Consider the following 14,716-nt stretch of genomic DNA (forward strand, 5'->3'; position numbering starts at 1 on the left):
ATGGCGCTGGTTGTGGTCGGTGCTCTCCTGTGCATCTCTTGTTGGGTCTTTCTCTACTTCATCCTGTGTAACCTCAACGGCTCCAGGAGCTGCGAGTGGAACTGTCGCCTCGTCACCCTGGTACACGGCATCCTGGCAGTGTGCATCACAGGATACATCGGCTATGTGGATGGACCCTGGCCTTTCACTTATCCAGGTAGGACACTTAACCCTCTGTGGACTCAAATGATCAACACTATTGCTTGAAAGATGACTTGAATGACAAATCGATTAACAAAGTTGCAGGTACATTTATTGTCAGTATCGATTAGTTGTTTCAGTTCTACATTGTTTCGCATGTGTTTGAACATGTATGTGACTTGAAACCGCTATTAGTGTGCACATTTTGACTCGGACCGCTAATTGGAACAATTTTCAAAGTGGTGAGCAAATCATTTTACTTTTTCTGTTTTATTCTGTATGGCACAAAGTTCTTCATCAGAAGTTTGTTTTGATGTGTTGATATTTATAATGATATGCTCCTATCCTATGTTTTATCTTTGTGATTACATGATTGTTTTATTGCGTAAATATACACACTAAAAACGCTTTTTTTCTGATGCCAGGTACGAAGAACACTCCTCTGCAGATAAGTGCCATGCTGGTGAGCCTGGGCTACTTTATTTTTGATATGGCCTGGTGTGTGTACTTCCGCACAGAGGGACCCGTTATGCTGGCCCACCACACCATGAGCATCCTGGGAATCCTGTTGACCCTGTGGTTGGGGGAGTCTGGCATTGAGTCCTGCGCTGTGCTCTTTGGCAGTGAAATCACCAACCCCCTCCTGCAGGCACGCTGGTTCCTCAAACAGACAGGACGGTACAGGACGCTGACGGGGGACGTTGTGGACGTCCTGTTTGTGCTGCTGTTCGTGGTGATGCGAGTCTTTGTGGGAGGCACAATGCTGTACTGTGAGCTGATCTCCCCAAGACCCAGATTCTTTATCAAGTGTGGGGGAGTGGCTATGTACGCTCTATCCTGGGTGTTTATGGTGGACATTGTTCGATTTGCCATTCGGAAGAAAAAGAGCTGGCACAAACAGAAGACAGACCAACAAGAGACAGTGGCAGCTAATGGTCATGAAGGGAAGAAGGACTGATGGCTTGTGCTTCTCCAAAGGAAAATTGTTTTTGTGTTTTTCACTCTGGACGCTCAAGGGAACATACAAAGAAAATCCTCTTTTTGTATGGTGAACTGATATTAAAAAAGGGATATTTCAAAGTCAAAGTTTTCTATGTCGGGAAATGTCGTGTGACATCTGTCTGTGAGGTCCGACACCTGTGCATTTTTTAAACCACTCATTTTTATACGGCTATTGCAGCTGAACACAGTTTGATTATTGTGTAAAATGTGCAGTTAAAAAACAACACGGATATGTCACTGAAAACCCAAGCACTTTCTACAAACACAAGAACAGATGTTGCTTTCATTTGCAGTGAACTGTGGCCTAGTGGCGCTCCGAAGGAACGCTGAACGTTAGGAAAGAGACAGTTTACATTTACTATCCTCCATGTGAGACATTTTCAGTCATTTCAAAATGTTAGGATCGGTTCCTTCTAATCCTGTGTTTGTTTGTTTTTCGTGCAAGGTAAACTTTGAGCAGATGTGAAAGGTGTACTCAGGGAGATGAAGTTATATCAGACAGTTGGGATGGACTCCAGAGAAAGTGTGTGATGTGTTTGCTTGCTGTCTGAAAAACATTTCCTTAATTTTACTTCCCTCGTGTAAAAGGAGACATAGAGAGGAACATCTCAATAGCTCTACAATGGTAATTATTTTGCAGTCCTTTCAGATATTTATGTTAACTATAACTACCTTGATATGTTTTGGTGAAATGGTGTCAGAATTTGTACTTTATATAGTATATAGTATATTAAGTTATGTGTGGTATAGGATTTCAAAAGATTGGCACTGTACTAACGGCTCCCACTTCCTTTGATGGAGTCGTGTTTAAGTCTCACAAAGAGCTTGTCAGGCAAGATAATTAAATACTATTTATTGTGAGCTGTCTGTACAGTGTCCTGATCTTTTATCTGACTTCTTCAGTTACATTTATTTTGTCCAGCACCTTAAAATGTTTTTTGAAATGTACATGCTCTACACTGTTTGTCTTAATTCTTGAGACAAACATCCCTTCAGGACCAAATCTGTGCAATCATGTATCCATCTTGTGTTTTTAGGCCCTAAAATGATCAATTATTATAGAATTCTGTTACACTCATTCCAAACATACTAACATACAAAATAGTTTTATTCAATTTTTGGATTTACGTGTGTGAAGAGTTTAGTCTGAGTTGTAATATTTAATGTGTGATTTTGCCTACATTTGCCATAATGTGACATTAATTATCAGAAAAATATTCATCTCAATATTGTGAAATAGATTTCCACTATATTGTCCAGACAGAACACACAAGTGCATTTAGGGATGACAGCAGGTGGATTGAGAATATAACGATTTAGTCCACTCCATGTCGGAATTTGTCAAGAAAGTTACCTAACTACAAGGTTTTAACTTAGTGCTCAAACTGTATATTGTGTTCCTATTATTTTGACCTTATCTTGTTTGTTATCATAATATTATTGGATATCTGCAGTAACATATTAAATCGCCTGCCATCCCTTTGTTTTCCTGTATTTATATTTGATTTGTAGCGCTCACACAAGGTCTCTTTATCTTGTTGCCACTGTTAAGAATCTTCTGAGCATCACCGTTATATCGAAGAAAGCAAAAAATCTAACTGGTGTGTGCCTTAGTTATCTGAATGTACTTGCATTATGTTGTGGTTGTTTTTTTGTCTTGTGCTGTACTGTAAACCTTCCACCATAAGCATAGGAGTAATGAAGAACTATTTTTCAGTTTGGGATTTCATCATTTGCCTTTGTAATCCCTGAGTGAAGTCAAATAAAGATGTGATGGATTGTTTGTATGTTTTCAAATACATTTTAAACTACAGAGTTGAAATAAAAACTAAAGAATCCGCTGCTGTTGCATCATTAATTCCACGGATACTTCGATGTATTATCAGACTGAGACTGAAGTTACCTAAACTGTCCACACGATGGTGGCATAGCAATTACATATGAATGATCAGTGAGGAAAAAGAAGGACAGTGGTTTGGCAATGCTAAAATAAATTCATCTAAAAGAGGAAAAACATTTTTGCAGCATTGTCAGCTGAACATGTGTCATATTTTACTTTTATCAAAATGTGTCGTTTTCGGTGTCCTCTGCATGAATTCAACAGTTTATATTATGTGTACATTAAATACATGATTTAATGTGTGTTGATCTTGAAATATTGTGCACACTCACACTGCAGTAGTTTGCAGATTCATTTGAAACTAAATAAATACACAGACATGAATACAAGCCTCCAGCTAAACTTAATGGATTTCTGTTGCATTTTCTGTCTATTACACTCTTTCTCACTCACTCATACAGCCACCTGAGTGTGTTTTCTTTCTGTTCCTTTATCTTTCAAGCTTTCTCTGTGGATGAGTTAGGACAGTTTCATCAGGATGTCTTCTTGTTGATGATGGACTAGGAGTGAACTGTACGCTGTAAATAATGAACATAATTACTATTCTCCCAGTCCCAGACCAACCACAGACCGACAGAAAGCCATAAAAAACATAAAATAGTCATACAACAACCCACATAATCAACAAGTTAATCAACCACCTAAAGGAAAGTCCGTTCTTACTGGAAAAGGATGAAGGCTGGTTTCCCTTCCATGGAAATGCAATCAATCATGCTATATCCATCCAACAACTATAGGCTTTCTTGACCAATTAATCTATTGATTGTACAATCAATATGATTGTTTAGTCTGTAACACACAGAACATATTTTTTCATCGATTGATAGTTTTGTTTAGAAAATAATCAACAAATGGTAAACTATCTGTATATATAGTATTGCTAATGTGGATTCTTTACTGTGTTTATTATCGTTTTACTGTTTATTTATATTACTTGTTTTTTACTTTACTATGTGTCTCTTGTGTGCACTTCACCCATCTGCTGCTGTAATGTTCCCAATGCGGGACTAATAAAGGAATATCTTAAACCATCTCCATTACTATTTCCCAGTGTCTGAGGTCCAAGTAATAAGAAAAACCCAATATCCACATTTGAGAAGCTGAAACTAGTGATTTATTTATTAGCTTCTGCCATTCTTCTGAAAAAAAAAAAAAAAAAGCTCATTCAATTATTTTATTCAAATGTATAAATCCTGAGTGGACTAATTGGTGATCTATTTTTAAATTCAGAACCTAGTATTCAGGAACTTATATACACTATATAAAAATGGCATACTATATACAGTAATACTGCTATCCTCCACTATTACTACCAGTAGTATAAGCAGTGGCATCATACTGGTGTCATTATTTTTCGTGTTATTCTGCTGCCGTGTTCCCAACATGCTGAAACAAAATGAGTTTTCCCATCTCCCGGCGGAAGTGGTTAGTGGAAGCGCTACTGGACTCCAACAGCTAGCTGGCTAGGGCGTTGCTAGCGGCAGAAAGTGGGATTTTCGGTACCGCTTTTTGCAAGTTTATTTCCTCGTACAAATAACGTCTTGCGTTGGAGAAAACAGCGTTTGATGTTAGCTAAAAGCGTAACGCTTCTCGGTGGGCCTTCGTGTCGTTGTTTGCGGAGGACTGGTGTTACTTTCTGTCCCGTTAGCCGCGCAGCTAGCCCGCTCCCATCCACGGGAATTCTGCCGACAAACGACTGGATTCTGGAAACATGGAGTCAAGGAGCGCCGCGCGCTGCTAACCGACTTCACTGGGGTGTCTTTCCCCGAGGAGACTTTTTAAAGGACGTATCACGGAGACGTATCGCAAGCCAGTCGACATCCATGCCGTGTTGAGTGTATTTCTTCGCTCGTTGGCCAGCTCATTGTTGTGAACGGGACTTTGCGTAGTTTCCACTCGAAACAAGAGCATACGGAGCAAAGTTTTTTTTTTTTTTTTCGCTGAAAGAGCTCGTCTGTTTTGTTAGCTGTTAAGTTAGCTGGCGAGATTCAATGCCAGACAGCTTTTTTTTTTTTAAACAAAAAAACAAACATTTTAACAGATTTAGTTTTCCCCTATCCACCGTCTTCCACCGGTATAACATTAGCAGTTGTTGCTAATTTGTAACACGGGTCGTTTGCACTCGGTATTGAGCAGTTCTCATGGTCACGGGAGACTCGTCTCCACGGCCACAGGCAGCAGCGGACTCTTCTGGGAACGAGGAAGACCAAACCGGACTGGTGGGATTTCCAGCATCTCCAAAGACCGTTTAGGAACCGAGGACCACTCAGCCGAACCGGGGGTGGTGGCGGCGGCAGGACGGACTGCATCGCAGGGCCACGGCGTCTGTTTCCATCGGATATTGTGTGTATTCGTTTCATATCAGGCGGAGGACTGCGATGTGAACGCGGAGGATTCATACGAGGAGTTCGTGCATGCAAAGACAACTTGCGCCAGCAGTGGGTTTTCTCGCGTTGCCAATATATTGTTTATAGTCGGGATATCATCTGACTGCTCATAAGACAGAGGCCCCGATTCATGTATGAGGTATGCACTGTCGATTTTGGCGTGGAGTAACGTTATTGACTCAGATAGCGTAGTGTTTAAAATAAAATAAAAAATCTCATCCAGTGGACGTGTTTTGCAACAACCCAACAGTGTCCTCCTACAAGTCATACATATCTTCAACACCATTGTCAAAATCCCTGCCAGATTTATGCCCGAGAAGGACGCTCCAGGAAATCGCATCATCACACTCTGGAAAATGTTAATCGGATATAATTTGCTGCAAATCTAGAACCGGAAGCCCAATGAGTGACACACAGTCCAGCTTCACTGACAGGTACAGTATGCAAAGGCCTTTCTATCCGTCTGCACTCCACATGCACAACTTGATTCTTCAGTGATACAGACATTTTGTTGAAGTTTCTTGAAACTCATCCCACATTCTGATGAAAACATGTTTTACATGGTCCAAGTAAAGCACTCATTTGTGGTGCTGTGCTCAGTAATAACTATGTTATACAATCTAATTACTAAGGAAGGACATCAGATCTTGATGGAAACTCTGCTGATCTCAGCATGGGTAATGGGAGTTATCTGCAGACAGTAAAGTAGTACTTGTCCAAGGATTGAGAAGGCCTGCCACTGTTTGTGTGCCAGGGAGCAGTCGCCTGGTATCCATGTGCACCTTTCAACATCCCTATTACATCTAAGCCTTTTAAAGCTAACCTTCTCCTACACCTATTAAAACAGTCTCTGGATTTAGAGAAGACCGTAACTCTGCCAATGTATCACCTTATATAAGGTATCTATCAACTTAAACTCAAAGATTTGACACTGTTGCTAAAACCAGTGGGCTAAATGATGTGTCAATACCCAAAGAAAACAATAAATGGCGGAGAAGCATCAGTCTGAAAAGTCCTAATCCTTTGGGATTTAAATTGTCAATTTGTTGTTATTGCATCATTACAAGAATGAATCCCCCTATGTTTTCCTACCTGGCGAATAAAGAGGTTTCTATAGTCAATATGATGTACTCTGGCATTGAAAATGAGAAGTGAAGCTGATGCATTACATCAAGCCTTTGCACCTGAATCCCACATACCTGCAAGGAGAGCAGCCCAATACTGTGGAATGTGGTCAGTGGATTCATAGCAGAAAGAAACTTTATTGCACAGGTTGGGATCTGAAATATCCTCCTGGCTAGTGCATGAGCTAGAGGCTAAAGCCCAACCCCATTTTACATGACCCCCCTCCCCCACTGCAATGATGGCAACAGTAGCTGGCACCAACTGCTATTGTGGTGCTGTTTATTGTGTGTGTGTGTGTGTTTTTGATTTTTTTTTTTTTAAATAGTATTACCACAGTGCTGTCGATGGCACTATTAACTAAGCTGGCGTAGACACCATCATGTGTCTAGTTTTTTTAATGAGTAAAATGAACAAATCTTTGCTGTCCAATCACATATATTCTGGAAGCAACCAATGTTATGTTTCTTTTAGACAGTGTAGTATATCATACAGTATATTTGTCATCTCAGATTTGCTGGGGCATTTGTGAAGCCTTGAGAATGTGCTACGCTAATTTGTGGTCTATTCATCTTCCCTTTAGTCAGAGTATGTTGGTTGACATCTTTAATGTGAGCCTGTTTGTTTGGGTTTCACAAGCTTGGTGTCCTTAAAGTCACAATTGTTCATCTACCAGTAGACCATGATGCAAGCCATTATGCTAATGTGAAAAAATATACAGTGTGACAGCAGTAGACTGTGCAAGCAACTAGCTCTGTGCCTTTGTTGCACTCAAATATTGTTTAGACTGCTGATATCAAGGATGTTTTCCACAATGGTTGACTTTATTGATTAATGGTGTTGTCAGTCTCTCCTCTCCTTAGGTCTGTTTGTATTTCCCTGTCCTTGCTTTCTCTACCTCCAATGTGTGGTGTTGTTAATTTTGTTTTCGCTCTGCTGGCTATGGTGGGAGTATGCATCTAACATCTATTGGGGTTGGGCTGCCAGCCGATGGGTCAGTTTAGTGTGCTGTTAGCTCTTTGTCATAGAGTTCTGCTGATCCCCAGGTTTTTCCCACCCCCCCTCCGCCCCCCTGAGGCCCTCCCGGGAAGTGGTGCTGGTGACATCACTAATAGTAAACAATAGCTTTTAGTGGGAGCAATCTGTCTGTCTGCTGAATGCTCCTCCACCAGAGTAGGCCAGGTACATTCAGGGAGGCTGATTGGAGTATGTGTTCATTGCTGCCCTGTTTGAGGGACAATGTATGTGGCTTATTAATGCAATGCAGTTTCAACTACCACATTTGTTATAAATTGATTATTATCATTAATTCTAATATAACTGTTCTGTACTGATCGTTTATTTTGTCAGTCCGACAGGCCAAAAACCTAAAAAAAAGAGCTTTTGAGATTCTGCAATCAGCAAATGCTCGGATAAATATATTATCAAAATAGTTATATATTGATATTTTGTCAGTTGATTAATACATAATTATGTCAACACCAAAGGATAATAGCGTGGCTCTGGAGTTGATTTCTTGCTGTTCTGTAGGAGAATCCTCATAATGAATGTTTTCTTTAGTAGTTCTGACAGGTCGGTCTGCTTGTATGCGTCTCCTGTATTTGGCATCCCTCCCTTTAATGCAGTATGCTTCTACTCCATCTAGTCAGCACTGCTACTAGGAAAGCTGCGTCAGCTGCTCTGAACTGTGCATTAAAATGAGTATCCAGGAGTCATGTTAAACTCTGATCAGAAGTGCAAAGGCCCAAGCACAGCATGCAGTGGAGAGTGTTGTTATATACGCGTAACTTGTTGGCTGCAACTGAAAGATACGATTTATCTTTTGCATGTTGGCAAAATAATTATATTTCTATTTGAAAAAATGTTGGGGTTTTGACTTTGACAAAATACGTTTTCGCCCTTACTTTACTTTACTCTTGCCGAACTGAATGTTACCACGTCGTTCCCAGCTGATGCATTTAGATTATTTCTTGGCTCGAAATGTGACAAAGGTGGTGTCTTAACCATCTACATGCTCCAGGATGTGAGCAGGTGGGTAAGCCCCCATCTTCCTGCCCTGCCTTTTAGGGAGCCCTTCTTATGGAATATAGAATATGGATTATACTCACATTTTATTCGCTGTTCAATATGTTTGAATTTATATTAAAATCAAGGGTCTCTTTTTTACAAGGTAGAGGAATACCTTTAGACAATCTTTAGACATCTTCTGAAAAACAAATGCCACCTAAAGCAGTACCTAATCTTTATTTATTTTTTACAGTGCAGTGCTATGATGCAGTATAGTGGTCGTGTATACAGAAATATCCATCCGTCAGGAACATCTCGGTAGTCTTAGGGCCTTGATACATGTCGCATTTCTTGCGCCCTCCAATCCATTGTTGTTGATGTAGAGACGCACAGATGGCGTGCTCAAGTGAGCTCAAAGCAAGAGCGATGCAGTTTCTGCACCTACTTTTTGGGGGCCCGATGGCTGCTCCCTGATATAAACACAGTTAAACTTTTGGAACACAGCAACGAGCATCACATGTCATGTGACGAGGAACAACCAATCACAGCCGACCAATATTTTTCCTTTATTCCGTAAACACCAGTCAATGCTAAATATGTATCTGTTGATTATTTTAGTGCAGGTCTACGCAGAGCGTATAATACTTTAATATATTCTAATACTTTGTCTTCCGTGAGTACTGTATTAGAAAAGTAAGTTTGAAAGCTCGAAGATGCACCAAATTGATCTGTTACAAGTGCATAGTGACCTGTTCTCACAATTTGATCTTGCTGTGTTATTTATGGACAACTTCTGCAAAAGGAGAAGCAGTTTGATTGCAAACTTGATCATTGATTTCTTACCTGTGTCTTGGTCTCAGATCTTGTATAGAGTCTGAGTGTTTGTTACATTCAATATGAATGTTAGTTACATTCAATATGAATGTTAATAATTGTTGTTGTAATGGTGTGTCTATGACTTAGATTTCAAGAAAGAAGGAATTACTTAGGCATGTATTTACAAGCACAGCTACTCAAGATGTTTTCAACATCTGCCATCATTACAACCACCCACATGCATACAAAAACTAGTTGATCCATAACAGTTGTACTCGGACTACTCTATTTCCACAATCAGTCCTTTTTGACTGCAACAGTTGTTCTGTATTCTGACTCATGTCAGTACTTTAGTAATGTGAATTATTATCTTAAAAGCTAGTACTTAAGTGGTGCATCATCTTACTATATTGTGCTACCCTGGAGTTATTCTGCTGTTGCAATTACAGTTGCAGTGATGTCTTTAAAGCGGTGCTCTAGAAATTAGTTTTGTTGTTGACAACATGGTCACATTTTGGTTCAGATGAGTGGCTGTGTATTCTCTTTGCAGCATTTATCTGAAATATCATCATATTTTTCCATATGAATGTGAGAAAAGTTGCATTCGGAGCGCTATCTTTTGATTATTACTTGAATTGTTTGTATTGCAAATTTTGAACCACTGAAAGTCGCCACAGAATGGCAAACTCAATTCTTTGTTTTGTTTATTTATAGAATGTAAATGAGGGCCTGAGGAAGACTCTGCTCACACCTGGATGTCACTTTGGCAGGCACACACCAACTCTCGCCATACTCAGTCCATTCTTGCCAGATCCCATTTCACTTTTTTTCACACACACTCTCAATCGCACCCATCACTTTTTCCTCTCTTTGCTTCACTAGTCTGTTTCTCCCATCATCACCACATTTTCATCGCGCATGGGGGAAGGGAGTTTTACCGTCTCATCAAATGTGCCTTAATAAATTAACCACGTATAAATGAAAAGTGGACGGGTGAAAATGATTAGCCCATTCTGTGTTGTAGCATGGGTCTTTTTGTGTGCTTTTTCTTTAGTTATCTTAGTCAAGACAAGCCTGCCTAAAAGGAAATAAATGGACACTGGGATCGCAAAAGAGAGGGAGCTAGCAAAGAGGAAAAGAAACGGGCGATGCCTCTGGGGTAGTGGTGCTGGAGTGTGGGTAAAGTCTAGGCATTAGCTGGGGCTTTGAGTGCTGGGGGAGTTGGGGTCTATCACCCAGCTCTATGATGCTGATGTTTGTGGACACCCTCTTCAATCCTGCCCTGTTAGCCAATAGAGCTTCAGGGCCCAAACATTACTTTCACTTCACAAAAGACAGGATCACTGCAATAGAGAAAAGGGAGACAAGGGTAGAGAGCTGTCTTCCCCAAGTGTCATCTCTTCACATGTCCATTTAAGGGTTTTATAGCCATGAACTAGGCTTTTGCCTTCAAGCTAACTGTGACACTTGTGAAGGCACGATATTCTACAGACTGCACAGTGGTCCAAGAGATGTGACGCTTGGGATTTATCTTACATTTTATTATGTTATATTCATTATTTCACACTAAATTGATTATGTAAATTGATATACATACAATACAGATCTGTTGTCTTGTGTAAGTGCACAAATGTGTCGGGGCAATCTTTGTAGGGGGAAATGGATGTTTGTCATTAAAACGGAGCAGAAGCTGATTGGGTGTCAAATCCTTTGCCTGATTTTTGCCCCCCACCCTGGCTCTGAGTGGGGATGCTCTAATTGAATGTGGTCTCTGTGTGTAAAGAGAGACTGTATTGTAGAGCCTGCTGCAGCACTGTGATTAATCGTACACTGTCCGTTTCTGCTGATTCAAGGGTGACTAGACAGACTCTTCCCTACTCTTTCGTGACAAGAACCAGTATCAGATCACAGGTTCTCAACCAGCAGTCAGGTTGAGTTGAAGAGGCTGCTTTTTCAATGACTTCCAATTATTTTGATAGCAGGAAGCTAGTATAGTAAAAAAAGGAGGGCAAGCAAGGACAAGGGTAGAGATGTACATGCTACACCTTTTGCTTAAAAGACTTAGGTTTAAATATTGTTGTTGTCCCATAAATGTCCTGATGTTTTCTCTTTGCGATTAAGCTCTATAATAAGTATCATCTTGCATTCACCAAGCTTGATTTCTGGGAGGGCAATGTAATATATCTAACATTGTATTGCTTTGGAAAGATGTATTACTACTGCGCTTTTACTACAGGTTGCACCCACTTAAATGTCATCATAGGCCTGCTTTTGACAGCCATCATACATTTTTTAGATCAGTGCAGATTAACGGATCATACAAGTCTGGTGCAAGTGTCCCTTGCAGACTCTTACACATACCCTGCACCGTAGTGCATAAATTAATAAATAAATAAACAGCTAAATTGAAGATGTTCAGTTCAAAGAAGTTTCTTGTGGATTAGAACAGTTAGCTATTTGTGACATGTCTCGTGACCAGCAGCAGTGTGGACAGTGTAGCATGTTGAACCACCTATCTTCCTCTCCCGGTGTTGTAGGACAGCGGACAGCATAGCGTGAAGAAATGTCTATCCCCCGGCCCTCATGTCAGGAATCCTGATGAGGTTTATTGGGGCAGAAAGGGCACTGTTTTCCCCCTGAGGCTGTAGCTTGAGCTCCAGAGCTATTGCTCTTGTCTCTCCAACACCCACCATACACCCCCCTCTCCTGTTTCTCTCTGTCTGTCTGTCTCATATGCTCACTTCATGTTTTCTTTCTTAAAATCCAATATACACAGAAGTAAACTGTAAGATTTAAACTGCTAAGGCCACAGGTTGAGAGTGTTTTGATATTAACCTGTCTGTAATACAGAGTGTGGCTTAAAGGAGTATCACTGCATGGGTGTAGACGACTTCTCACTCAGTAGCAAGGAGTGGAAAGCAGTGATGTAATGCTGGCTGTGTATTTGTGTGTGCACCCACATTGTGTGACTCAGGTATATAGATTGGATAATGACGTGTGTGTGTGTGTGTGTGTGTGTGTGTGTGTGTGTGTGTGTGTGTGTGTGTGTGTGTGTGTGTGTGTGTGTGTGTGTGTGCTCTCCTATTCTCCTGCGACTGTTCAAGAGATTGTATCATTACAGCATTGAAATAGAATCGCAGACCAGTTTTAAAAGGGTGACTGAAAAGAAGATATTGCCAGTTCCATAGATTATGTGTCATGACTCAGCTCAAAACCCAGCTGAGGACATTGTGCCGTCACCACAGTATTTACACTCCAGTTCTGCCAAGTTTTCCACTGTACTCCAACATCTGAGGATGTTTTGCAGGGTGCAAGGTTATGGTGTATTTCACCGCCTGGAATGAAGCACACCTCAGTCTGATCTCTGTAGCCTGCAGGCAACTCCCAAAACTATCCAATCCTCTCCCAGTTTCAAACACGCCCAACTTCTCCCAGCCCCAACAACACCTATGTTGTGAGCTGTGTCGTTCTGCTTTTAAGTGAAACTTCTCTCTCTATCTCTCTATCTCTATCTCTATATATATATATATATATATATATATATATATATATATATATATATATATATATATATATATATATATATATTTATATATCTATCTATATCTGCCTTTATCCGCTTAGACTGAATCTAAGAGGAACTGAGAATAACCTGAAGTGCTTCCCCTGAATCTTGCATGAGTTGGTCTAGTTTCTTTTGGTTCACTTTTTTCCTTCCTCTTCAGTTTGGGAGACCCGTGCACAGAAATGGCCGTGTGTGAGAGTCCTGCTACCTCAGGGCCGTCCCTCCCTCCCTCCCTCACTACTTTTCCTCTCTCATGGTCTGGTCTGGTCTCGGCCGCTCTTGCTGCCACTGTTGCTGCAGTTGGCCCAGCTCTGCCACAGTTTTCCATCAAAACACCAAACCTCAATGGAGCATTCAAGCCCAGGCCCGCTCTAGTGCTGCCCCTCCCTCCCATCCCACCCTGTTCTGACTCTGCCTTCTTTCTCCTTTTCTCACTCCGTACGCACATTTAATGGACCCGTCAAGAAAGAGGTCCTAGCTCAAACTTGGAGACTTTTATAGCTGGATCTGAAGAATTGAACGAGCTGAGTAAAACGGTTTTCAGGGGAAAACATTTTCTGGTTTTAGCATGTTCTTGTCAGAGTCCTATATCTATGTATAATCTCTCGACAAAAAGTCCAAACTTCAAGACTCACATTTAGCTCAGTTATCAGTTTTATTTAGATCTTATAGAAAGGCTTCCAATGTCCAAAAAGACATTTGCAGCAGAGCAAAGCATCTAAAGGCTGTTTATTGATCTAAATTGACTCGCAATTATTGAGGCCAATACATTATATGCAATGAGGGATATTGATTAATTCATTCCCATGCTTGCAGAGGGTTGATTGCAATGTCACTACTGTTCATATTGCATCTCACAATCTGTGTGTTGTTGTAGAGCTGCAACTAATGCTTTGTTTTTGAGTTAGAAGTTAATCTTTCAATTCATCATTTAGTCTAATATGTGTTAGAAATGTGTGTAAAAAAACAAAACAAAGCATCCAAACTGCCTGTTGTTATCATTGAAGAGTAAGAAAATATACACATTTGAACTAGGGCTGCAACAACGAATCAATAAAATCGGTTATCAAAAGTGTTGGCAACGAATTTCATTACCGATTCGTTGTGTCGCGCGATTATTACGCCGGGCAATTAGTCGCGGAGAAGAAAAAAAAGAGCGGAGCAGAGCAACTGGCCGGCCAGCGTTTCTGAGATTGGAGTGAGACAGGAGAAAAGCTGAGGTTGTGATGTTCTCAAAAATAGAAGATCTTTGACAAGTCGAGTCTCGGCCAATCAGCGTCTTCATGTTCCTCTAACTTGTTTTTAATGGAAGCTAGTCAGCTTGCTATCGCGTTAGCTAACGTGTTTGTGTTGTGTATTGTCGTTAAAGTTACGTTATGTTCCGTTACAGTTCAGTCTTGCTTGTAAAAAAACGTAACGTGATGAAACATGCCGTCACCCCCCGGTCTGGTTCAGTTCACGCTGTCACTCGTTAACGTTAAACCGGCACACCGGCGGATCTGGCTGCAGGTTTTTTTTTTTTTTTACTCAATGTAGAATGAAGCAAATCACGTCGTTGGGCTTAGCCAACAACGTGACGTCGTGGTCATAAGAGACCCAGATTGAAAGAGTTTAAGGAAGAGGACGCTCTATATGGAGCAGTACAGCTTCCCTCTGTCCCAGTATTTCATTCATATTGATAAAGCAGGGTATGCTAAATGCAGCCTCTGGAGGGATCAATTACAGTAAAAAGGGTTC

At 40.7% G+C, this 14,716-nt stretch overlaps 2 protein-coding genes across 2 annotated transcripts in view; both read left to right on the forward strand.

Moving 5' to 3' along the window:
• tlcd5a (TLC domain containing 5a) lies at window positions 1-1,138 on the forward strand (the record flags this gene model as incomplete). The annotated part of the gene is made up of 2 exons (XM_079225035.1): window positions 1-196; window positions 606-1,138. 2 exons carry the CDS (start codon window positions 1-3, stop codon window positions 1,136-1,138), a joined length of 729 nt encoding a protein of 242 aa, XP_079081161.1.
• A 4,626-nt stretch (window positions 1,139-5,764) lies between these two features.
• The window catches only part of arhgef12a (Rho guanine nucleotide exchange factor (GEF) 12a), a 35,577-nt gene continuing 26,625 nt past the window's right edge, over window positions 5,765-14,716 (forward strand). The window contains exon 1 of the mRNA XM_079225304.1: window positions 5,765-5,903. Coding sequence (XP_079081430.1) covers window positions 5,872-5,903 — 32 coding nt within the window. The 5' untranslated portion in view covers window positions 5,765-5,871. The remainder of the gene's footprint in view (window positions 5,904-14,716) is intronic.

This window comes from Taurulus bubalis (genome assembly GCF_910589615.1).
Source record: "Taurulus bubalis genome assembly, chromosome: 10".
Lineage (NCBI taxonomy): Eukaryota > Metazoa > Chordata > Actinopteri > Perciformes > Cottidae > Taurulus > Taurulus bubalis.